A 27773-nucleotide genomic window follows, 5' to 3' on the forward strand; every position below is an offset into this window, starting at 1 on the left:
TTTAAGCAGCGTATCACATTATAGTAAGTCTGAAGGAATGAGTAGCCACTTCAGTTTGTACCCATAAAATTCAAGCCTAACAGCACTGGAAATATGAATTAATCAGGTTAAGTGCTTGAGAAAGTCTCTTCGTTTTAGCTGTGAAGTGAACAAGAGTATTTAACTGTTTCTCCCCACACACATTTCTCATAATAAGCATGCAACCATCTTACCATGGATAGAAAATCCTCAGATTAGAAAAGTAGTATGTAAAAAACATTAAAATAGATACTCAGTGCTGAATCTTCCTATGATTGACTTCAAAGGCTGACTTGAATTAGTTACTAAATCTTTTTTTCATTCTTGCTTCACCTACTACAAACCAGTGTGAAGACAGTTATTACTGAGGCATGAACTCTCCCAGAATATACTCAAATATCTTCCTCCAAACCTTTTTCTTCATAATTTATATTACTTTTAAATCTACTATGAAAATAGTAGTGCAAGAATAATCAATTAAAAGTTCTTCAAATAAATGGTTTAGTTCCTTTTAGGATAAAGATGCAGAAGAATACCAATGAAGAATATGCTAGTTATGATGCTTTCTTTGTTAACACTCCTTTATGTCCCAAATAAATTCTTCACTCCACATTCCTGTATTTGGTAAACAAATTGTACAGTACTCTCAGTGTAGACTTCAAGTCACAATTTACAATATCTAGAAAAAAAGACAAGGGAAAAGAACATTAGTGACTTCATTAACTCAAAGCATTTTCAGACAAAGTACGCCCTTTGCTTGCTCAGATCCATATCCATGAACATTTGAATCACAAAGATAGTAAGAAAGAGTAGAAACATAAAGCAAGCAGTTTTTAAACTAGCAACTCAAAAATCGTTATTTCAACCACTTTTAGTTAGGGATACAAATGGCTAATGGTGCTGATGTAGGAACGCAACCAAGGTTTAGATGCCCACGAGACAAACTGTGCCTATGATCATGTATATTTATACGACTGAATCTTCAGTCAGTTGTTGCCGAAAAGTAATGATTTTGAAAAAAAAAATCAGGCAGGAACCAATGGAACTATTCTGGGCTGCAACATCCTTTATTAGGACTAATTTCAGCAAAATAGCTAGAGGCAGGTTTAAATTTTCTAAAGATCTAAAGAAGCTAGGTATACAAGTGCCCCTTGAAGACACTTCTGAAAGTACTTTGGGTTAGCTGATGTACATGGCTGAATCAGTCCTTAGAAATTCAACATCTAAAGTAAAGGATTTATATGAAACAAAAAACTAATGAATACCTGCTGTTTCCAAGAGAAGTTGTTGAGAAAGTCAATATTATTTCACAAGAAATCTATAAAACAAACTGACAAGCACTACCGCAGCAGTCTACACTAGCGCTTCAAGGAATACTCAATCTCAAATAGGGACTTAGAATTGCCCTCAGAAAGAATAGTATAGAATAGAATAGAATAGAATAGAATAAGAATTGTCCTGTCTCTTTCTGTTGACTGTATAGGAACTCAGTCTCCTAACTTTGGTACTTGGAATTGGCCATTGAAGTGTAAAGCAGATGGTGTGCATACTCCCACAGTCTTCAAAACCTTCAAGTAAGCCTAGTAAATTGCGTATATAATCATCAGACAGTTTTGCGATTATATTTATCTACACTGATGTTTCTCACAGACTGTGAAGGGGTTATATTTTGAAGAATTAATCCAATCAAACCTATACATGGTGTCCCAAAGCATGTAAACTTTGAAGGGCTAAAGATATTAGCTACATGGCAAAAGGACATCCATGGACAAAGGGTGAAAGCACTCAAACCTCGATTTTATGCTGAGCCTATGCATGGTCATGAAACCACGGCCACATGGTTTTGTGGCTCTTAATAAATCGGATCAAAAATGCTTGGTATAAAATGCAGAGAAAATGCCAAAAGCTAAATACAGGAAGGGCACGTTGCTCCCACAACGTCATGTTATACTCTGCAATACCGTTTGCATATAATTCAGGAAGTTTCCTCTTTCAGGCCAGCAGCAAGCTGCATAACACCTTCATTTCCTAATACAGAACTTCAAATGAATAAAGAGGTAAACTTGACAGGTCTTTGCAAAATTACCAGAAGACTCCACCACCACAACAGAATTCCACAGAAAGATCCAAACTAAAAAGAAGCACGCTCCCAGAGAAAGATGAGTTATTTCCATTGCTACATGTGTTTGACCAACATATGTAACATTTTACTGGTTGCAATTTTCAAAAAGAGAAACTTGAGTTTGGCTTTGATGTATGCATTTCAAGAAGTAATCTGAAAAAGCTCAAACTGCAAATGAATTTGTTATAGACTCAGTAGGTTAATGTTCCAACCATTTTTGAAGTAAAAGGTCACGGAAAGCTTTTTAATACCTTTCCAATTATATTGCAAACAACCCAAATAAACTGTTGACCCCATAAAAATCATTGGTTTTCATACTTATTTATTTAACCGCATTCTTTTTTCCCCTAAATATGTTTTTCATATTCTAAAGCACTTTTCAGCATATTTTTTCCTCAAGAACCTCAAAGAAACAGTGTAGGAATTTAAAGAGTATTTAGTATACACATTTAGGGTAAGATCCTTTTCAATACTCTTTTGCTCACTGGAAATTTTAAGTACGGGCATTGTGCCCAATGTAACAACACATAAAACAGATGTGTTTTTCCATTCACATTGGGCAGGAAGTTTCATATTAAGCATTTCAGTAATTGCACAAGAAATGTCTTATATATGCTGAAATATCCTTATGGCTTGATTTATACTGGAAAAATTAGCTGTCCCCTAGAGCAATAAATACCTGAAAAATTAAATGCCATAAGAATTTTAAACCTCCATGGGGAGTAAGGGATCACAGATACCCTCTGTTTTACTTGGATCCCTAGATTTCACTATTTCCCCCTCCTCTCTTTGACTATTTCAAACATAAAAGTTTGTGATACAGCCACCATTAGCTTAGTTAAGCATGATTGTGGATAGGGGTTCAAGCAACCAAAAGAAGTGGAAAAAATAGGCTGGCTAGGTCCAGATTAAATGCATAGGCAGCACAGGCTCAATCCTGAGACACATTTTCATGTATGTGTGTGTATGTCTGCTGCTGTTATGATCCGGAAGTTGTGAGGGATGGAAAATAAGCAGAATGGAGCAGAACTTGATTCAGTGATGTGTGCCTGAATCTCCAGAGATTCCCTTACTATTAGAAGTAAAACTCTGAGCATTAGCTTATATTAACTCCTCAGGGAACGACAATCCAATATTACGGCAGGAAAAGACTGTGTGCACCATTGAATGTGAATCTGTAATGGCTCTTGAAAACACATATGTATTGATTATTTTGCTAGGTAACTGGCAGAAGCCCAGCTATCACTCCTGTTAGGAACAGTGGAGCAGAAGCTGCATGTCCAGCTCCTGCATGGTAAGAAGTGGTAACTTCTCACGGGAGGAACCACAAGACTACCTTATAACATGGTGAATCAAGGGCTCTATATCCAGCCCGAAAAGCTGGATTTAAACCCCAGGTTTAAATGCACAAAGAGGAGTGGAACCCTGGTCCTGCTGAAGTCAGCAGCAAAACCTTCATCTTCCCTGAAGATACATTTTACTTTCAGTCTCTAGCTCTAAATCTAATTTAAATATGCATGATTAGGTCCTGCATTCAAAGGCAGTTATATGAACATTTGAAATTCTTCTTCCACAACATCTACCTCTTTTTGTGAAAATCTTGTAAATTACACTGGAATACTTGACGTTTAGTACGAAGACATGCGATGGGGGAAAATGGAGCAATCGGAGCAATTCATATCTGCCAGTGACACCATTCACAGTTGTATTCTTTTTCTTTCAGTGAATATCTGAGTATTACGGCATATGTTTGGTCATGCAAATCTTACCCTGGCGGTTCAAGAAAGGAAACCTTGCAACATTTGAAAAAGCATATCTAGGATCCATTTAAAATACAGAGTTACCCAAGCACTTCAAAATGTATCCTGCCTTTCGCTCTTGGATTAACATTTTAACCTTCATTTAGCTATACCATAATCCAATGAGATAAAATCTGGATCCAACGCAAATTTTTAAGGAGATACAAAAAGAGGTAGAATAGATACCTTCTGGTCTTGGCTTTGGTTTTTCCAATCCACCATCTTGCATTAGCTCAAATGCAAAGGATACATTGAGAACCTAGTAATACAATAAAGGTAGTCATTATTGTGAACTATATACAATATAGTACAAATGGTCAAACTAAGATGTATTTAAAGCTGCAGACCCAGATGCTCAGAAGGAAAAAGTAGTCTGGGCTCTATATATCAACGGAAGATCGGGTCCATGGAATCCAGAAAACCCATTGTTTTACTTTTTTTGGTTTTACTTTTTCTGTGTGGTGATGGTGGTTTTAGGCATATAAAAGTAATTGAAAAATAACATGTGAACAAATATTACCCATAGAAAAATTACTTACCAGTAAGAATAGCCCACCTCCCGCAAGTTTAAAAATTGGAACATGATGGCCCATGAAATGCTCTTGTCTTAAATAGACAGCTGAATTTCCTGGATACCAACAGACACTAGGGTAATGGTTGGTCTTAAAATGATACATAGCACATATATACTTTTATGCTTCCAAAAAACATGAAACCTTTCGAATGTTAAATTCTTGGATTTTACACACAAAAATCAGTTCTGTCATCAATTCGTGTGTATAATTCTTTATGCACTTAATGAACAGTAAGTCTGGTTCAATGACAGCATCACATAATGGCTGCCAAAATCAGTTAATACTTGCTAACCACCCCATCTTTAATATAATTTTCCCTTTTATTCCGAATAAGCATTAATACTGAGATCTTAAAAATGCTTGGAAATGGTTAGCAATACAGTCCTTTCTTAATTTCAGCTATTTATATCAAACATGCAGCAAAGTCTGTGTCATCTTTGCACTACTAGGCATGTTATACATTTATTTGTTTTTAAACAGAAAAATGAAATCTAATTACCTTTTGTTCAAAACTATCAGGAGTCAAGAAAAAGCTGTGCAGAGGAACAAAATAGCCTTCTAGAAGACCCATTAGCAGGACTAAGTACACACCATCTGCAAACTGTAAAAAAGACATTTCTCAGTATTCTCTGAAGAATAACTCATTGCTTTGCTTAATGAACAAGCTATATATTGTCTAATGCAGAACTGTCAACAAACTACTAATACAAATATTTTTAATTGCAACTAAAAGATCTCACCTCACTTCTGATTCCTTTTATTTAGTTAGTACATCCTATGTCTTCTCCAAAACTGACCTAATGCTAAAATACACACGCAGAACAAAGTTCTGGAAAGAGAGGTGGTCAGTGGCTTTGATCTATGCCTTTGCTTTCTATTCTACTAGTTGCGGGGAATCAGAACAGCTACCTTTCAAGCTCTCAAATGGCATGCATTCCCTGAGCAGAGAAAAACAGAATGAAGGTGCAATCTCATGAGTGCACTGAAATTCCTCCTATTATGGAGGAAATCAAGGAACAAAGAATCAGCTTCATCCATGTTCTGCAAGTCTGTGTCAATCTAAGTTTAAGTGTATGTAATTACAGATGGAAGATATCTCACTGCTATGATACGTGTTCATTTTTATCTATAAAAATAGCAACGTCCATAAGATTTTGTTAAAGGTCTCTCACTCGTACCCCTGTGGGATTAGGTCTATATGTGCACTGAGATATCCTCACAATCAGAGTTATCTGAAGCAACCTATCACCTTCCTAAGGTAGACAATTTTCTTTCAAGTGATAGAAATACAATCTCTCATCTTAGGAGATACTGTTTCAGATAAATGCTTAAGGGGTTTCTAGGCACATTTGAATAATATGTTTTTTCCAAAAGTAAACAATGTAATAAGCAGGCATAGAAAACACCTTTCTGAAAGCTCTTACACATTATTTCCACCTAAATCTTAATTTTACCTTTGAAAAATCTCTATCAGACTGATAGCTATTCAAAGAAATTAGAGATCCTTAATAACATGAATCAAGACATAAAATAAAGCCTGTCCTGAAGACATCTGGGGGTTTTTTGATAGTGCAGATACCATCCTTCGTGCCTGCCTTTGTAATTTTCTGATGATAACTGCTGCAATTGTTTACATGGGGAGGCATTAATACAGCAGGATTGAGCTTTTCTTTTAGCTTCTTTCCAGCCAATTTCGCAGCTGAGAACAAGACGACCATGTACCACATTATTTCTGTGGTGCAACCAAGCCTGCAGCCTAACTGTACAGCTGCCAATACACTTGAGTAGCCTTACTCTCAAATATATATATATTTGAGAGAGAGAGAGATTCAAATATATCTCACTGAATAGAGTCATTGTAATCCCATGCAATTGCATGCTTGTGTAAAGGTAGGCAGGAAACAACTGTTCAGCTTGACTTTGGATTAAACCAAGAGGACACAGCTTTTCCTGAACAAAACAAGCACAGGTTCTGCTTACAGCACTTGACAGTGCCCCAGAGGTGGCATCTGCTAATTAATTTTTATGCTAATGGAAGTACAAAACTGTTTTAGAGAAATTTAGCTGCCCTCGTGATTTCTCTGCTTAATTGGCAAGGATCTTAGAATCAGAGAATCATTTAGGTTGGAAAAGAACTGTAAGATCATGAAGTCCAACCGTTAACTTAGCAGTGCCAAGTCCACCACTAAACCATGTCCCTAAGTGCCACATCTACATGTCTTTTAAACACCTCCAGTGATGGTAACTCCACCACTTCACTGGGTAGCCTATTCCAATGCTTGACAACCCTTTTGGTGAAGAAATTTTTCCTAATATCCAACCTAAACCTCCCCTAGTGCAACTTGAGGCCATTTCTTCTTGTCCTATCGCTTGTCACTTGGGAGAAGAGACTGACAACCTCCATGCTACAACCTCCTTTCAGGTAATTGTAGAGAGTGATAAGGTCTCCCCTCAGCCTCCTTTTCTCCAGACTAAACAACCCCAGTTCCCTCAGCCGCTCCTCTTAAGACTTGTGCTCCAGACCCCTCACCAGCTTTTTTGCTCTTTCTCTGGACACGCTCCCGCACCTCAGCATCCTTCTTGTAGTGAGGGGCCCAAAACTGAACACAGGATTCAAGGTGCGGCCTCACCAGTGCCAAGGACAGGAGCACAATCACTTCCCTACTCCTTCTGGCCACACTATTGCTGATACAGGCCAGGACGCTGTTGGCCTTCTTGGCCACCTGGGCACACTGCCGGCTCATGTTCAGCCGGCTGTCAACCAGCACCCCCAGGTTCTTTTCCGCCAGGCAGCTCTCCAGCCACTCCTCCCCAAGCGTGTAGCGTTGCATGGGGTTGTTGTGACCCAAGTGTAGGACCCAGCACTTGCCCTTATTAAACCGCATACAACTGACCTCAGCCCATCGATCCAGCCTGTCCAGATCCCTCTGCAGAGCCTTCCTGCCCTTGAGCAGATCAAGACTCCTGCCCAACTTGGTGTCATCTGCCAACTTATTGAGAGTGCACTCCATACCCTCATCCAGAGCATTGATAAAGATATTAAACAGAACTGGCCCCAGTACTGAGCCCTGGGGAACACCACTTGTGACCAGCCACCAACTGGGTTTAACTTCATTCACCACGACTCTCTGGGCCCAGCCATCCAGACAGTTTTTTACTCAGTGAAGAGTATACCTGTCCAAGCCATGAGCAGACAGTTTCTCCAGGAGCATTCTGTGGGAAATGGTGTCAGAGGATTTACTAAAGTCTAGGTAGACAACATCCACAGCCTTTCCCTCATCCACTAAGCAGGTCACCTTGTCATAGAAGGAGATCAGGTCGGTCAAGCAGGACTTGCCTTTCATAAACCTATGCTGACTGGGCCTGATCACCTGGTTGCCCTGTACATGCTGCATGATGCCACTCAAGACGATCTGCTCCATAACTTTCCCCAGCACTAAGGTCAGACTGACAGGCCTGCAGTTCCCTGGATCCTCCTTCTGGTCCTTCTTGTAGAGGGTGATCACATTTGCTATGAGACCTCCCCAGTTAGCCAGGACAGCTGATAAATGATGGAGAGTAGCTTGGTGAGCACTTCTGTCAGCTCTCTCAGCCCCATAGATTTGTGTATGTCTAAGCAGTGTAGCAGTTCATTCACCATTTCCCCTTGGATTATGGGGGCTTCATTCTGCTCCCGTCCTTGTCTTCCAGCTCAAGGGGCTGGGTACCTGGAGGATAACTGGTCTTGCTGTTAAAGACTGAGGCAAAGAAAACATTAATAACCTCAGCCTTTTCCTCATCCTTTGTCACTATGTTTCCCCCCACATGCAATAAAGGATGGAGATTCTCCTTAGCCATCCTTTTGTTGGTAATGTATTTATAGAAACATTTTTTATTGTCTTCTACGGCAGTAGACAGATTAACTTCTAGGTGGGCTTTGGCCCTCCTAATTTTCCCCCTGCATAACCTCACGACATCTTTGTAGTCCTTCTGAGTTGCCTGCCCCTTCTTCCCAAGGTCATAAACTCTTATTTTTTTCCCCAAGTTCTAGCCAAAGCTCTCTGTTCAGCCAGGCTGGGGGTCTTTGCCCCCAGCTTGTCTTTTGTCCTGCTCCTGCGCCTTTAAGATTTCCTTCTTGAAGAATGTCCAGCCTTCCTGGACTCCTTTGCCTTTCAGGACTGCCTCCCAAAGGACTCTATCAACCAGGCTCCGAAAAAGGCCGAAGTCTGCCCTCTGGAAGTCCAAGGTGGCAGTCCTGCTGACCCCTCTCCTTACTTCTCCGAGAATCAAAAAATCTGTAATTTCGTGATCGCTATGCCCAAGACAGCCTCCAACCATCACAGCACCAAGTCCTTCTCTGTTCACAAACAACAGGTCCGGCAGGGCACCTTCCTTAGTTGGCTCATTCACCAGCTATATCAGGAAGTTATTTGCCACACACTCCAAGAACCTCCTATACTGTTTCCTCTCCACTGTATTGTATTTCCAGCAGAGAACTGGTAAGTTGAAGTCCCCCACAAGAAAAAGGGTTAGCAATTGTGAGACTTCTCCCAGCTCCTTATAGAATATTTCATCTGCCTCTTCATCCTGGTTGGGTGGTCTATAACAGACTCCCACCACGATACCTGCCTTGTTGGCCTTCCCCCTGATTCTTATCCATAAGCACTCAACCCTATCATCACCATTATTAAGCTCTAGACAATCAAAACACTCCCTAACATACAGGGCTACTCCACCACCTCTCCTTCCTTGCCTACCCTTTCTGAAGCGTTTATAGCCACCCATTGCAGCACTCCAGTTGTGCAAGTCATTCCACCATGTTTCCATGATGGCAACTATATCGTCTTCCTCCTGCACAATGGCTTCCAGCTTCTCCTGTTTGCTGCCCATGCTGCATGCATTGGTGTAGATGCACTTCAGTTGAGCTATTGGTCCCGCCACCTTTTGTCAGGGAGAAGCCCTAATTCCTACGTGACAATTCTCCGGTGCTTCCATGGTTTCTAACACATCGATAACCCTTGCATCTTTGCTGCCGCATGGATCTCCATCCCCCTACCTCAAGTATGATGGCAGACCAAAGGACCCTGCTAGCACATTGTCCCTCAAACGCTGGCATGCCACTCCCAGGTGTATCTCTAGCAAGCCTGGTTTTATCCCTTTCCCCCTTCAAATACAGCTTGATATTTAGAACTGAAGAGTTTCCCACTGAAATAACATCTTAGAGCTCAATCAATAATAATTCAATGAAATTTCTGGATAAAGTTGGGGGCATAGTGAATAACACAGTGCAGCTATCCCTCCCCTTTAAGAAAGGCTGTAAAATCCTACCTGGGTCTCCAGTTCAGTGACCTCCAAATTCAATTTATTCAGATGCTTGTTCACAAAGGTGATGAGAGTCTGAAATATGAAAACAATGTAGTGAAGGCCTATTCAGTAGGGCAGTAATTCAACGCATGCAGTATGAACTCCACTCAGAAAAGAATCTGCATGAGTAAAGACACTGCAACACAACTTCTAAGGTTTAAAACTGAAATATGACATTAAATCTTATTTTCCAAGAATGAAGAACAGAAATAAAATGAATGTGATGCATATAAATAAAAATACACTGCTAAAACATTAAATAGTCTTAAAAAAACCCTTGTAGCAGAGTATAAGGAAGTGAGTAATTGGACTCCACTCATATCTGAAAGCAGCCAAAATACTCTAGGTCAGACCCCTGGCGGTTGTAAACTGGATACCTCTTTGGCATCAGTACACTCAATCTACCAGTTGGGTTCTACTCAACACACACTTTGTGAGAACTTCTTTTTGATGGAAACTTTGATAACTACATGTTGTTCTGTGTTCCAAAGTTAAGTTCATGCTGCTAAATATTAATAAAAAGTAACATCATAATAAGGAATTTGTATATTTGTTTAAGCATAAAGCTTAATTGTAGTTAATGTATGCAAACTATGCCAATTATATATTATATACATACACATACACTACATATGTACAAACAGATACACACAAGCATGCACATGCACACGTTATGTATTTTAAAAATAAAAACCTTCCAACCTTTTTCACTACATTGAGCTTGTCTGGAGCATGGTCAAATAGAGTATCAAATGCATCTCTCTCTGAAAAACATTCAGAGATATTAATATACTGAGCAGCAGTTGTCCAAATGCAGAATAAACGCTTAAGAAACATACTTGTTTGAGACTGTGTAACAGCGAGCAAAAGGTTTCAATATAGTCTCTTTGTATTCCAAGTACCATCTATTTTTCATACGCTCTCTTGCTATAAGCTCTTAGTAACTTATTCTCTATTAATTTCAAAAAGCACCACTTTCAAGTAGGATTTGGATTACCTAATAACCCTTTTTCTCAAAAATTAACAAAGAATGGTATCTTTATGCATAAAACCTTAAACAGCCAGGTACAGGGAGCTAAGTAACCAAATAATTTTGTGCAGAAGAACATAAGTTTACATCTAGAGTCACTACATCTACAGAGGAAGATTTTCCCCATGGGCCACTGACTGCATTGTGGTGTGCTATATTATTAACCACCTCAAGAAAGCTTACGATTACACAGTTGCAACACAATCCTTTGTATAGATGTTTTTAGGCCATTCTGATATGCAGTTTAGGACATTATCAGCAGGAGAGGCAAACTAGGCTAGCATTACTGGAGTGCTACTCTAGTCACCTTCTGAAGAAAGCAGAAAAAAAATAATTTAAAAAGCACCAGAGCCTTTTCTAAGCAATTTCCATTTTAACAACCACCTGAATGATAGTGAATGACTCCACAAAAAGCTACATTCATATTCCTCAATAAAAAAAAAAATGCTAGAGTAGATCCAACGGCATTTGTGGAAGGCAGACTTTATAGAAAGACTGCTCAGGGATATCATGGGGAAAAGAGGTCATGCATGTAGCTTTTTTAAACCAGCTTTAAGCCAGTCATTGAAATAATACAAGAACCAAATGCTAAATTCTTGGTGGGACTCCACCTAAGCTCCTCAGATGAGTGTTTTCTGTTGGCCAGGCATTTGGCCAGTCTCAATACTAGCAGTAAGACATAGTAGGCACAGGAATTTGCATGGTGTTTAGGCCTGCTGACTAATGACTCAAAGTCATTAAAGTATAAGTAGGTAACGTATGCAAGAATGCCAACATGTTCACCATCTCATTTATGATAAGACATCATTTCATATTATGCTGGGAACTTATGACCATTAATACTGTTACAGTAATGTCCTAGAGGTTAAACCACAAAGCACCTGCAAATTAACATGTGCTGAAAAGCAATGAAATGTGTTTTAAAGATGGTCAGACTGATTTTAATGCTTTTTTCCTTTTGTTAACTGCCACAATAGCCTGTGGTGCAGATATTTACGTATTTGCCAGGGCAAGTAGAAATCCTCTACTTCCTTGCAGTTTGATCAAAGTGATCACCCATTACAGAACTAATGTATATTTTGGCTGCCTCAAGAAAAAGACAATAATAAAATGAACTTACCATGCCTTCCTGATAATGCCCTATAAAAAACAAACAAACAAACAAACAAACAAACAAAAACAAACAACAAAAAGAACAAAACAGAGTTATGTATAATTCACTTGCAGACGTTGGGCTGCAAAAGAAAACAGCATACGTGGCCAGATCTTCAGCTTGGTGAAAACTGGAGTAGATGCACAGAATTAAGAAAACCTTCATCAAGTTAGTCCAACTGAGAATCTGGATTAGTCTGGAGTCCATCAGTATAATATCTCCTGGCTTTACTAAAGTCTCATGGGAGGCTAGATCTCAGATTTCCTACTATTGAACCAAATGAACACACCTTGCCTGAGTGAAGAAGGATTTTTCATTTTCTGAAAACTTTTCCATTTAAGATGCATTTATCACCCCAACTACAATACAATTCCAGCCAAAACAATGCTTGGACTGTGTTCTTAAGGACTGCAGCATTTTGCTCCAGTTGATCTGTCATACAACTATTACACATAAACAAATCCATAAAGATTAATACTAAGTCAATACTCTGGCTTCTCTCCATTCTATTATAAACTAGGATATCCTAGTATTGCTTTCCGTTGGTTTGGAATAACTTTTCTGTTATAATTTGTTCAGTGAGAAGACACGTACAGGGCTGGCTACCATCACTTTACATCCCCAAAGTCCAAACACCTAGAAATAGTCATATCACACTCCTTTTTGAAAGAATCTAGTTATCTATCAAATAAATACCAACATAAAAGAATGAGGCATATCTTTCTTGTTTTTTTGAAGGACCTTTGAATAAAATAATAAGAAATATAATAATACAGAAATAAATTAATAGTAGATAATTATAAAATAGAGATTTTGTATATCTTCACTCTGTCTTCTCTTTTATCCTGGTCTCCTGCTTGTAGTTCCCCAGCTCTGCATTTCCTCATCCTTTTGTATTTTTAGATGCACGTTTGCAGCTCTTGAAGAGGCTAAAATACATCACTGGCTGCTGCATCATCTTCTCTGGAACCCCAATACCAAAATCTAAATATCAGCAAATGTTTGAATTTCTGAGACGCATCTGTGTTCAATTATTGAACTGCTGGCAAAAGTGGTGTTGACATACTCAGTGTTACCAGTTATTTCCTCTTGGATTTGTCGAGACTGGAGGATTCCTTCTCGTTTCTGGAAAAAATAAAAAAGTGACATTTTTTCTCAGTTAAGTTTAATGCTTAGGGTAAAGTAAAAATTTATTTGTGATCCACAAACATAATTAGACAAGAAACCCGCAAAACAAGAACTTTTTTTAAACAAACTTACAGTAATAAATTATTTCACCTTGCAAATATTTCAGAAAACTCTTTTGTACATTAACAAGAAACTTGAGACTCCACCTGTAGAAGGAAGTATTTATTTTCCTTTCTCCATTGTTCTTAATCCACTTTTCTTTTAAAGGCCCCAATTCAGCAAGACATTTGAAACACCTAAACACATATGTAAGTATTTTAGTAGAGATATGTCTAGGTGAGTTGAATTAAACCTTGTATTTCAATGAACAGCTTGGCAGATGGTGCCCATGCTTCTCTTTTGCAAAAAAACTTGCTCCCAGGCTATCTGTTCTCTTTGCCCTGTTCATACACTCTCTTTTTTGCCTCAGTGTTTTCCTTTTCTGACTTCTCTCCACACAAAGAGTTCTATTTGCTTGTGAGGGACAACCAAAATGGAGGATAATCCATTCACAGTCATCCTGGTGTTAACATATGCATTGACTCCAGTGTTCTTCAGATGTAAGAAGCCCTTTGTACATGGTGGTGAGTGGTCTGTGTCTAAAGCAGTACACAAAATGGCAGAAGTCAACTCAAATGGTTGCTATTTGAGCCAGTTGGAAAATGAAAGAGTTTAAAAATTTGACATTGTTTCCAGGATGCTGATCACAGTCATCTGGTGGCCGTGTAAATACCGCACATATGTTTTGTCTCTCTTGGTGTTCTCTCTGTTAATTCTATTCACTGGAATTAGTAAAATTTTGCAATACAGAAAGAAAAGTCAGGCAAATGCTGACAACTGCATGTAAAGTCTAGACATTAGGCAATTATTCAATGATTCTTCACTCCTTGTCATATAAGGAAATGAGAAAAATAAACTTATGCTGGTCCTTGACTTGCCTTCTACATGGGAAAGAGAAAAGGAGAATAACCTTTTGGAAAAGTCCTTCATGGCATGTGAACTGGTGCTGCTTGTCTTCCACGCCTTGGAGAAGACAGGACGTCCCCACCTGATGCAGTCCTTGGTGTATGATGTACTGAGGATTTGGCCAGGCTTGCGTCTATTACTTCTATACTGCGTTACTAAAATATATGAGGATCGAGCTTACTTTCACCAAGAAAGCCACACATGGCACCCTCTGGGTCACTCCGGACTGGAACTTGGAATAACCTGAACGGTCCTTTTAGCTAGATGACAGTTTCAAGGGTTTTCCGTTATATTTTTTAAAGCCCTGTTACTAAGTATCTCACACAGTTAAAAATGCATTCAGGGAGGAGCTTTGAACATTAAAAAGACAGAGTGGAGTCCAGTGTGTTACATACTGAAAGAGGGGGAACAGAACAGCTGCCAAGACACCTTCTGTCACAGACCTTGAAAGCTGTAAGAAAAACTACATCATTAAGGGCTATCTTTATTTCCAGCTTGTGCAGACAGCACTAAGTACTTGCACTTGAAGCTACAATCTAGTTCATGCTAGCTCAAGTTAGAATTCCACTCTTGTTTGGGATTTTTGTTTATTTTTTCCCTTTGCTGCAGGGTGAAAGGAAACTTTTATTTCCTTCTGATGATGACTGCGACGTGCCAATGATGCCTTCTGGAGCAAAAGCCCTATCACTCTTGTCTCCTAGAGGAGTTGATCATCATAGCAATGGTAACTGTACTTCTCAGTGCCCAACCCGGTGACATGGGAGAAGAAAAAGGCTTCTAATACTCTACCTTCCCTCTGCAAACATGCAAGAATAGCCTAAAACATATTCCAGTACCAATATAAAACATATTTTCCTTTCTGATAAACTATAGTTAATGTCAATAGGAATTCTGCACCTTAATTCTATGGTTGCCAAAAAAAAAAAACAAAAACAAAAAAAAACCCACATCAAGCCCTAGTTTTGTGCCTGGCATCTGATCATTACCATTCATGGCATTTCCACACTGCCCAAATACAACATGCATCCACCGGACGCTTATTTGACCAGCACAGGTCAAGACAAACTTTCCTATGCTTTTGATTTGCAAAAAGACCGTTGAAAAAGTCCCAACAGCAACAATCAGAATTGACCTTAGAAACACTTAGAAACAGTAGCAGCTTCTCTGTGAAAGCTGCTTCCCATGCGCCTTTTGCACTTTAAAAATTCTCCACCTCAAAATTGACCCTAACACTGATGTCACCTGTTGTAAAGTTTGTTTTATACTAGACAGAGAATGACACAATATTCCTAAAAATACAAAGAAGTGCTACTGAGGACTGAAAGACTGTCACGAAACGTTCCTTAAAGATAACAGTGGCTATAACTGAAATAACAAATGCTAAAACTGAGCATCTACTATTTGAAAGTCACTGAGAAATGAACTATGAATTAAGATTCCCCATTAAAAAGAAAAGCTGGACACACATTCCAGCAACGATTGAAGACTTTCTTTGGACAGGTCTGGCATTTTCTTCCCTCGCAGCTGAAAGATTCCACTAAAGGCTATGAAAGAACTTCCTAATCACTTATCATTTTAAATCGGCGACTACCCCTGGAACAAAAAAATACATGTGAAATTTGGGTAATATGTCTGGAAATGGAAAGGGTCTCTCTTCTTCATCTCTCTTCACATCAGCTATATGTCAGCAGTTTTCTATAACTGAGGGTCAACTGCTTTATTTCTCACATGAAGTCCCATTCTGAAAATATTCCCAGTATTTGAATGGGGTTTGCCTACGTACTTCATCTGGAGGATCATGTTTTATAATTGCCACACCAAAATGAAATACAGAACTATTCTGGAACTTGAAAAAACAAATACAGTTGTCATAGGTTCAAAAAAAGACTGCTTGGGAACTGGGAGGCAATGCTGCTCAGAAACTTTTCAGACCTTCCTAGGGCTTTCAGGCAGTGGGACTAATGATCTCAGATTAAGTTAGTGATATACACTACCTTCTAATCTCATTAATTTCCTAGCTTTGCTTAACAGTAGTTTATGCACCCAAGAATTGCTGTCCCAGTGCTCAGAATATGCTGAAGCCATTCTGGCGGCTCTGCCAATGCATTCTTAACACTCTCTGCCTTGCAGCTCTTGCACACAAACAATCTGCCATTTAACCATTTGTAGATGGCATAAATATTTTTTTTAAAGAGGCAAAATGATGGCAAGATCCAGCTCTCCACAAAAGCTCTTGCTTGCTTCAGTAGAAATGTTCAAACAAAGCCTGGGCTTTTTTCAAAGTTATTAATTCAATTAGTAGGGGAGGAAAAGAAAATAATATAACAAAATTATAAGGTACCATATAACAAAACTAAATATACAACTATCACATTTTTTCCCAAATCAGTTTATAACCCAGATTTCATATTTACTGTCATTGCTAACAGCATTTGTACAAAACAGCCAAAGGAAACAAGTTTTCATAAGAACTGTGTTGATTACCTGTTGGGCATGAGCACATTTTTTGTTTCAGAAATATCTTTGTTTCTATTTCAGTAAACTACACCCAATCAACATGGCAACCCTCACATTTTATGTGTTTCTAAACCTAACAAAATAATGAAATGAATTAGGGTAGTCTTCCTTAAAGACTTCATAGAAGTACTTTGTTCTTTTATTTCTCTCTCTATACTATTCCCTTTATCAAACTGTATAGAGTAGAATTTAAAACCAACTATCACATGGTCTGTTGAGTTTCCCCAGGCATGACCTCACTTTACAGAATGTATGAGTGTTTACAACATGAGGTGTGCAAGTCTGAAGACTAAATTAGGCTTTAGGATCTGCTGATTGTTGATTAAAACTTTCACTGAGTTCAAAGGGTACATGATGAATTATATAGAACCAATCCCACAGGATATGAAAGACAGATTTAAAAAATAAAAATAAAAAATCCAACCACCATAAAATAAAAATGAAAAATGTCTCAAACACAATTACAGTAAGAATACTGGCCCCCACCCTCTGTTAATAGGAATCAGCATAGCCTTGGAATTCCACTGATTGGCTTTCACCAAGGGCTGGGTCTGCAGGGCAAAATCTTCTGCAACATTACTTGGATTTTATTCTGGTGCAACTGCTTTCTCTACAATTCACTGGCGCCTGAGCTACAGCTGTGTAGCTAAGAGGCAAAGCAGTGAGCCAGATTCTCCCACTACTTATTGTTTTTAAATTGGTTTATCTCTACTGATTTCAGTGGATTTGCCGTTGAACTACATTAGCCTATTAAACAAGAGGACAATTACGTCCATTGATTTCAACGGGAATTTTGTCTGGACATATGGAGTGACAGCAGAACGCAAGATCTGGTTCTTTATTTTAAGACTGTGTTCTTTTTCTGGTTTAGTTTCTCATCCCAAAGATGCTCTGACCACTGCACTCCTGATTTCTCAAGCTGGTTTTGGTAGAATTTTGAGATAAACTAGTGTAATTAATATGTTTATAATAACCAAAGGAAAGTGCTTGAAAGTTATGTTCCTCTGAAGCCTTAGACACATAAATGCAGATTTGCTGGGGCTCTCTTTCATCCTCTGTGGAGAAACTCGTGAAGCAGAATCTGAGAGTCAATGAGTCACTATCAGGCGTCAGTGATACATCTACCAGAGACTCTCCTTCAGATTTCTCCCCAAATTACAAAATTTGTCTGATTTGAATGCTGGAAAAAGGAGTGGTTACTTTCTCAGCTCTGTCCCACAGATTTTCAGTCACACAAAACTTGAGCAATAGCTCTTTGCACCAGATACTTCAGGGCAACATCAGTTAAAACACATAAATAAAGACAGTTACAGTGTGAAAAATAAAGGCAAAGTTAATCTGAGAGAAAGAAAAGCTTATTAAATGGGAAGAGGCCAAGTAAGATAGAGCAAGCACAAGTCCAACTGAAAGAAAAATCATGAGCAAAATAATACGAAGAGTTTGGATGGATGAGGCTCTAGTAAGGAGACAGACTGACACAAAAGATTTAGCTGATGGGGTTTTTTTGCATGCTTATGAGAAAGCCAACACTGTAATCAGACTAAATTAGCATGCACAAGGCTGAAAAAGAATATTTAGTCACCTAACATGAATCTGAATGTAATAAACAGTGACAATTCATCATTCAGTGCCAAGAATGATTTGAATCTCTACACAAGTGAGAAGACCGTCAAAAATGGGAAAAATAATAATTCTAGAGATCATACTGGGTGATAAACAAACACATTCCAACAATAATAATGCTTCATATATTTTTAATGCCAGAGTCTGGCCACTTCACAATCAAAATAAGATATTCTGAGCCACAGCTCAATCTAGGAAAGCGCTTCTGCCTTTTTCTGGTTGAAGCATTGTCAGCAGGGAAGACACATGTGTTTCTTGTCAGCCAAAGAGACACACGCATGCCCGCCCAAACAGAAACTCCAGATGTATTTTTCAAGAAGCCCCTCAGCCAATTTCACAACACTACCAAGAGCTGTTTAACACCTCTCTTACCTGCACAACAACCACCTGAATGGACACATGATCTGGGAGTCTGATCGGTGCTCGGAAATACTGTGATAATGCAACCAGAAGATGAAGTATTGCTACAAGACTTTTAGCGTGAACAGCTGAAATAGATATTAAAAGCACAGGTTACAAACTGCAAAGTAACTAGGGCGCATATTTTTACTTTTTAGGATGTAGGGATTATGGGACTCTTTTCCTCTTGCCGCCTGGAGCCAGGGGGCATTTCTAAGGCACCTCTCCTTACTGGTCTCCTCCTGCTCATGCAAACGCAGCCCAGTCAGTAATATGCACCAGCACCAAAGTGTTAGTTTTTGCAACATGACTGGATGCCATGGGCTTGTGTAGATGGAAATCTAAAGCTAATCCAAAAGCCAGATTTCATGTACAGCAGTTTAAGTGCTGTCTCTGCATTCTCCTTGCCTTTCCTTTATTCCCTTTATTTCAATAAGGATTTATGGACTATCAGAAAGATATTTTTGTACTCGTAACATGCACTTATTCATTTTTAAGTGTCACAATGTTTGTAGGATGATAAACGAGCCTATTTTGGCAGAAGCCTTAAGCAATAACTTACTAAACTCAATGACTCAAACATTCCTCATGAAGTTGTTATAGTTCTTGTTATTGAAGCTTTTTCACAGCAGGTTTCATATGGGTAGTTAACACTAACACAACTTACAAGATATCAAAAGCTATACTGTAGGAAATCCTTAATCAAGTATCAAACCATTGGCATGAAAGTAAATCATTTCTAATTGTTATTATTGCCTTTCTTCTTCTTCTAGCTTTTGCATTTAGTCTTCCCCAGAGTAGTAATCCTAAATGATCTTTGATAGCTACAGCACGGTACGCTTATGTTCTTTGTGCTTGAACTAACCAGTAACTACTACCTTACTTCCCTGGTAAAGCAGCATCAGATTCACTAAAATATCATTCTTCATTATCTTCCAATGCAAGTCTCAACTATGCCGTGGAGATATCCATTTGTATAAAATGTGGCATCGCTGTCAGATTTTGCTGGGGTGTCAGTGGTCATGGATGAGGTGCTTTAGCAGAACATTGAAAAGCTGTCTGTCTGCCTAGCACCGGTGTGTGCTACAGCTGGCTCCAGCTGCTGCTGTCTAACTCTACTTTAGCTCTAAAACACATGTAAAACATTAAATTAAAACTAGAAGTTGAATTGTCAGGCCACTCCAAACACCCTGCATCCAGCTGCATAACAGAGAATGGAAAAAACGTAGGGGGAGGTTGAAGAGAGATGGGGACAGAAAACTCAGTGGGACCACACGAAAAGGAAAGTCAGAGATGCCTGATGCTCACTCTTCCTCCCTCGAGCTATTTCTCTTCCTCTCACTAATTTGTTGTGAATGGAACAAGATACAAAGCAGCTCAGCTCAAGACAGGTATAGGAGACAGGGAAACTTATATACTGGCCAACCTATTCACCAGTGTGAAATGATTCTGGATACCAAACTTGAAACAGATTAAGAGGCCTAATTTTCTAAAACTGCAGATAACCTGCTTTCTGCAACACATATGCACTAAAATGTCTTGTGCTGGGCCACTGAGGGCATTTTATTAGATATTACTATGTTCACGGTTCATACAATGAAAAAGGAAGGGTGCAATCCTAATCTTGAGAGTTTTGTAACCAAAATCAGTGGTTCAGATTTAGTCTTAAACAATCAGAAATATTATTCGTATCTATGCTTCAAATTTTACACAAGCAGTACTAATACCTAACTCTCTTTCTGCCTATCAGGCACCTTTATACAGGCACCTTCCCATTTCAATAACCAGCTAAGTAACGGCAAACTTAAGCTGGTATGCATATGGATTTAAGAGCAGAAATACCATCGTTTGACAGACTCTGAAAAGACAGTTTATTTAAACTGAAGGTTGAGCACCAGTAAAGAGGGTAGAGCATACCACATCTGGAAGTGCCCTGCAGAGCAGCTCCTACCACACGGGTTTCAGCCTTCCCTTATCATTGGATATTTCAGAATTCCAGATAGCAGCTATAAACTCTCGGCTGTCAACAAATAAGAACAGCATAGAAAACACACAACTTACAGTCAACGTTCCATTTAATGCTTCTTGGAGGGAGTTTAAGGGTTTCATTGATCTTTTCAAGCACTGTCTGCAGCTTCTGTTTCTGAGCAATTTCAGACTGGGTAACTTCAGCTACATTCAGCTTCTCACTTTCAAGTTTCTCTGAAGTGATAACAGAAGAAAAAACAGAAGAAAAACCATTGTCAACTCCATGAAGAACACAAAGACATTCCATGAACCCAGGTGCACATTCAAGAGATTTTAGACTTCCTTGTTTTCAAATTATCTGATTTTCCTTCCAGAGCCAGATTCCCCCACACTGCTGAGCTCCTAAAGATACAGTTCACATTTTCCCTTTATTTACCCATTGCCAAGGGGAAGGCCAAGTATTTACGAAAGCCACACTACTGGCTAATAAATATTTGCTGCAACTCCCTTTAGGGAACACCAGACTTGGAGCTAAGGCGTGTTAAGTCTATTGCTACTGGATAAAGGTTATTCTGTATGCAAGTGGCTTGTACGGCAGACCATCAAATCCAGGAAACAGATACCAACTTTAAGAAGATTTTTTTCACCAGTCTCAGCCTCCCAGCTTCCCTCTCGGACTCGGGAGATTTAGAAATTTTACCTGGCCCATTTGTGATAGAAGTGACACCGTACTCACAGAGGTGGAGGATGCACCCAAGAAATGTGAACAAGTATTTCTGGAGGTATGAAAACAACTAAAACCTTGGGCAATTTCTTTCTATGAAGCCACAGACCTTTTCTGCACTCAAAATTTGCAGTAGATTTTAAAATACTTTATGAATTGGTTTGTTAATAGTTAGTACAGACTGATAGGTATATACATACACGGCTTAGTGTTTACCATTAAATAGTAAGTGAAGAAAATTTAGCAGTAAAAGCTCCCTGATAAAAAGACCAGAAACAAAATGCTTGGTCGCCTATCAATTTACTTCTACAAAAGAATGTCTTATTAAGAGATATATTATTTTGTAAGAGCTGATTTTGTTCTCTTCAAAGTCAACTGAGTATCTTCCCAAAGAGAGTGAGCCTGAGCTACCAGCCTATGAATCCTGCCCATGAGGTTGCTATCTCCATGGGTTTCTTGTGCCTTCACAGAAATTGGTCTGTGCATAGTCTCACAACAAGACCAGAGTCTGTATTTAGCACAGACCTGATCCACAAGGAGTTAAGGTTAATGGAAAAGATTCCACTGAAATCAGTAAGTGCTGGATCAGTATACGCATATTTAGAGTCAGGCTGTATCTGATACACGTTTTCTGGGTTTTGGGTGAAGTCACTGGAGGTCTGCCCATGAGAATCAAATTGTTCAGTCTGGGGCATATCCAGTCCATCACAATATATTCAATAGCTTAACCATTCATAGAAGGGAATAGTCTCTGTAGTCTTTATTAGAAATGCTCACATAATGTTTCAAGATTCATTTAAGATACTGAAAAGAAATTTACTGGAGACTTTATGAGCTGTAATAACTAAGAAAATGGCTTCCACGCCAACAGGTAAAAAAGCATGTGCCAGCTCTGCATTAGCAGTTTCTTTTCTCTATCTGTTTCTCAGTTGAAGCTCAGTTTGCAGTCCGCTGGGTACCATTACCTCAGTAACGTTAAAAGCCAGACATCAAATCAGAAAGAAATTCCAACTTTCCAGAGGAACTTTGCAATGTGAATAAGCTATAGTATGGAACCAGCAGAGATTAAAAACATCCACCATTGTACTGAAAATACCTTTGCCTTCAAACTTACTTTCCACTTGTAACACGGTTAAGTTTGTACAGCACATATGCAGATAATAAATTTAATTGGAGTGAATACTGTTGCCAAGACAAAAACCCTCCCTTTCTAGCACCCCAGGTAGGCTTTATGCTCTTCTCATCAACTACAGAGCACCACACATTGCACTGTAGCTATAAGGATTGTGCCTTATTGCTCAAGGGCCTCATAATACAATGCTATTTTTATATCACTTAGTGGCATAAATGTAAGATGATACCAAGGCTCCTAAGTAGGAACAAGTGATCCACTTACTGACAAAGTGCCCCAACAGCATGCACATATTTTTTTCTTACCAAATAATTTCTGCAATACTTGTCCATCATACAGGTCTTCAGCCAAGTCTTTCACAATAATCCTCTCTCCTACCAACACATCATTAATCCAGTCAATTAATACCTATATGGGAAACACAAATTTGGCAGTATTATACACTATTCATTTGCAATTTAAAACACATGTCATTTTGTACGATGATGAAAATATTTAGCAGAAAGAATACCAAAGCTGCAATGGCTCAAAATACAATCAGTCTGAAATACCATCAGAAGAAAATAGGAAGGACTTAAGAAGGACTCTGCTAAGGTGGCTGTGTCAGTGCACCACGAGGTCTAGACAAATACCAGACTGATGCAGTGCCTTCTGGAGTGAAATCTATCCTTTTGCTTTCAGTAGTATTTTAACGTTTTACTGTGAAGCAAAAGGTGTTAAAGTAAATTCTAATGAATCTTCCCGCTAAAGTTCTAACCCCAAGAATCGCAAAGACTACACAGGAAGTCGGTGTGATCTCAGACTGGGGGTGAGATGGGACTAAGAATCCAGGCTCAGGATTTTAATCCAAATTCTTAAGCCTCTCTGTGCCATATCTAGAGAAAGATACTGCAACAAATGACCTTCCCATTCCACTGGGATGTACACACCACATAGTTTCATTTAATTAATATCTAAACAGCGCTTCAAAGTGTTCAAATGAAAGAGAGAGGAACAGTGTTAAAAAATAGTTTCACTTTCCTGAAAGTATTTACATGCTTTTCATTACCTTCATTAGTTCTTGTAATTTTGGGTCATTTCTTGAATTTGGATCAACCATTGTTCGGACTTCATTTTCCTCTGGAAGGTTTAAAAGAAATATATTAGAAATGATTACAGGCATGACACTTTATTTTATGTCAAGCTTTTATGTTGAGATGTAAAATTGTTGTGAATTACCTAGCATAGTGTCCTCAGGGTCTAGTTCGAACGGAATTGGACTGAGAGGTAAGTTAATGGCATTTATTCCTTCTTCCTGTAATTCAGATACTAGGAAATAAAAAAGAAGAGCTTGGTCAAATTTCAATTCAATTTTAGTTACTATTTCACTCTTGCTAAAAGTGGCATTAATTGTCTTAATTTCTCTATAAGAACATGACTCTATTAGATAAGCCACTAGGTGTAATCACAGCAATAAAATACAGCTGATGAAAATGGGAAGCCCAGCCAACAAACCTTTAGTTGTATGAGTAGATTTTTCATGGATAATGGTACTGGAATCAATGCAATTTCCTCAAATATTTTCCAGGATAAGGCCCACTGTCCTCAAATTTTAAAAGGCTCCCTTGCATTATAATGGTCCTCACATTTTCACACTAATGAATCATTTTAGCTGAGGGAAATGATCACCAGTTTCAGCTATGTCACCCTTGCTCTGGAGATGCTTCAAGTTCAGCTACTTGAGAAGAGCTGGGTCTGGCTATATATTCACACAGGAGCTGCCAGACTGCTAACTATTTAGGACTGAAGGTGCAGTCACAGTACGCGGCTCTCTCTGTTGTTAAGCTCAGAGACAGGCTAGAGCAGACTGTGGGATGCTTCTGGTCTCCTGTTATAGGCCTTTCTTTATCAGAAACCATGGCAGCAGGACACAGGCGTACAATGATGAGCCCTCAGAAGTACTGCCTTAGAGACCAGACGTAGCTTGAAAAATCACGTGGACATGGGAATGGGGCAGTAATCAAAAATACCATAGTTTGGAGATACCCACAGTTGTCAGGAAATATGGAGGAGTTCTTACTTTGCCGAAGTCCCTTAATGCTGCAAAAATCAATGTTCTTGTAATACATGCTCTGAGAACATAGGAACAGATGGGTCCAGAGAAGAATTGTAAAAACAGTCCTGCTGCTAGTTCTGTACTGTACAGGTTCTGTACCTGGCAGAGTTCACAGCAACTTCATTCATTCCTCTGGGTGACCCAAGCTTTAATAGGTTGCAAAGGCAAAACCCTTCCTTCACTGCCCAAACACGCTTCCATAACAGAAGAAAATAAACACGAACAAGCCAGTATACTAACCCTACCGCTATGGAAGAACACATAGCACTGTGCAGGGAGGGTCACCACTCTGGTGATCAGACAAGTTTGTATCTTGCTTTGTAACCAAGAAATCAGTGCAAACCTGATTTACCAAACCAGGAAGAAGCTCGCTTTCTTATGAATGACAAGTAAGTAATGTTGTTTGATCGCTCATTTTCCAGTGTACAGACCTTCAATAGAACTGGTTGTTAGCACAACTGTTCTAGTCGGAGTTTAAACTTAAATAACTTAATTCAACCCTCCTACATGTGTTCTAAAGATTCAGGTAGCTGTATACACATCTTCTGACATGAACTAAATGCAGATGCAGATTCACCGTCTAACATTTCAGATTTACTACCTGAGGCTTTCCTCTGTTTGTTTTGAAAATTACAGAAACAATTTAGTTTGGAGAAAACAGAAAAGTAGAAAGTGACAGTAGAGATCTTGTGTTTTGTTCCTGGACTTGTGACTGCCTCGTAAGTTAGCTTTTGGAAAAGAGTTTTACCTCTTTGCCTTCACTTTCTGTGTGTGATAAGTACAGCTAAGTTTCATGTGAACACTGTGATAATTAGTCAGCTGGTGTGATAACAATACTTAAAACTTCCAAATATTTTCTACGCTTTGTGAATTGTTTTGTGCTCTGTCAGATGAAATGCCTGTGCACATTTCAAGAGTCTGTGTAGCTGTATTCAGGCATCTATGTAAGATTCATAGCAATAATGGCTGTTAGGTGTTTATTACTTTTAACTGTACAAAAATAACTTTGAAAAATCCACTACCTTCAATACTGAAATACTAACTTTACTCCATACCCTCATCCTGTTTGTGTATCTGTAAAATACAAATACTGAGCCGCTCTGAAGAGTCATAAAATAATGCTGACAATAATAGTTCCCTGGATTGTTGTATATCCTCTAAAACTGATGGCTGAGAGCAATGGACCAAATTAATCCCTCATGTAACTCCATTGAGTTCTAAGGAGTTATAGCAAGGATGAATTTGGTGCAGCATGTACAATCTCAGGAACTGTTTACACTTAATGGCAATTTTTTGAACTGCTAGCACTCCTTAGAGAAAATAATTGTTGGTTTTATTAACCTCTTTGATTTTTTTAATACTTTTTTTCATTTCAGTTCAAAATGGTTATGGGCATAAAAACATCAGTGGATAGAAAACTTCCATGTGGAGGTCTTTCTGTTCTGAAATGTTTAGTTCATGAGGGACCTCTGCACAACAGTTCCTGGGCAGAAAATGTTTTTTTCACATCAATCCCAAGAGGGAGCATAGTAAATAAAATCTGTTCAAGCCAACTGGCTCCACTGAGCTCTCCTATCCTGAAGGGCTGGATGCTCTGCTTGGGCAAGATACACTGGAGGAAACAGTCAGCTCATTTTCCCAGTGAAGGACAGTGGGGAAAGCTTTTGGCTCCTCTCTCCAGGGAGCAACTCACTGGTAGAGCTCACTGACACTTCTGCAGGGAGACTGAGTGGACCTTTCAAGGCTGAATGTTTTGTAAGGTATTCTGTACAAGGCCCACTGAACATCCCCATATTTGTCCTCCAATGTGCACAATTATTACATTCTACTTTTAATGACATGACCTTCATCATATTATCAGAGTTTCAGAACATAAGAGAAAGCAAACAAAAAAATGCCATATCTTTGCATTGAAAGAGAACATAAAATACAAATAAAATAATAATAAATATATATGAGAAACTAATACGTTGTTCTAGAGTGCATTGCAAGTGTTCTATTTATCGTACAGCAGGGGCGAAGTCCTGCTTTGCTGCACGCAGGTATACACAAGCAGTGGTCTTGTTGCCCCAGGCAGCACAACTGAATCGCATACATTTCTCACACCTGCCTGAGCCATATGCAGAACCTACCCAACACACCTCTGGATGATCCAAAGATCCCAGATGGATCCAGTTGGCTAGAGAGGACAGCTCCTCCTCAGCCACTGCACTCTGCAGTGCACAACCCATGCCCAAGGTTGGTATTAGTCTCATAATAAAGACTCCTCCTGCCCTCCTGTCCCCTACAAGCAGAACACATGATGGAGAAACCCTGAGCCTGATAGCATCATTTTCATTTCTTAATACTGAAAAGAAAAGATTTAACTACAGATTAATAATGCTACTAAAAGGAGCAGGTAAGAACACACGCATTATATCAAATTGTACGTATGGGGAGAGAAAATGTATTATGTAGTATAGCCTCACTTTCTAAGAATGCCCATCAAAAATGTTCCATGACAAACCACTATTATACACTTAGGTGTTTATAGAGGAACCACAAAAATGTGATTGAGGTTAAGAGTTTGCATACCACAGTTTCAGCAGAGGAATCCATTTTTCATCTGCTTTTCATTAATTTATTTTAATTAATTTTCATGAAAATCACTTCAGCAATTTAGTATTTTAATAAAAACAAAGCACACAGGTTTGGGACAATTCTTGCAGCAGCTATTACAATAAAATAATCTAATTTCTGGAAATACTTTGAGGAATGACTTGGAGCATCAGTAAGACCTCCACCCTGAGTCTTACAGTGTAAAGACCCAGGAAGGGAGGAGGGGACATAGCTGCAGCAGTTCATCTATACCTCACCAGTTGCCAGGAGCCAGACCAGTGCACTGGGACCTGCGGCAGTCCCTCTGAAGGACAGTATCCACAGAGTTGTCTGCTTGACATCAGGCATCCTTGGCCACTGGATGACTCCAGCAATTAGAGTTAAGAGCACCTTTCTGTTCTCACCCTCTGCTGTGGCTGGTGTGTTAGCTACCATGGGGCTTGTTCTCATCACGCTTATATTGGCATGATTAGGGACTTTATCCTTTTGGACCGGAGAGGAAAATTCAGTCCTTCATGGTTTTTTTACAGTCACCATGCTGAAT

General features: G+C 39.0%; 1 protein-coding gene across 1 annotated transcript; it reads right to left on the reverse strand.

Annotated features, from left to right (window-relative positions):
- Window positions 1-620: 620 nt before the first annotated feature.
- On the reverse strand, window positions 621-26862 carry PARVA (parvin, alpha). Its single transcript, XM_010289475.1, has 14 exons — window positions 26764-26862; window positions 24596-24647; window positions 23755-23844; window positions 23585-23655; window positions 22842-22944; window positions 20774-20914; window positions 18686-18801; window positions 13107-13165; window positions 12008-12027; window positions 10560-10621; window positions 9822-9890; window positions 5014-5115; window positions 4126-4198; window positions 621-697 (listed from the first exon to the last, which is right to left on the reverse strand). The coding sequence occupies exons 1-14, from the start codon at window positions 26860-26862 to the stop codon at window positions 621-623; spliced, it is 1134 nt and encodes a 377-aa protein (XP_010287777.1).
- Window positions 26863-27773: the final 911 nt, after the last annotated feature.

Source organism: Phaethon lepturus, unplaced genomic scaffold (assembly GCF_000687285.1).
Source record: "Phaethon lepturus isolate BGI_N335 unplaced genomic scaffold, ASM68728v1 scaffold9826, whole genome shotgun sequence".
Classification (NCBI taxonomy): Eukaryota; Metazoa; Chordata; class Aves; order Phaethontiformes; family Phaethontidae; genus Phaethon; species Phaethon lepturus.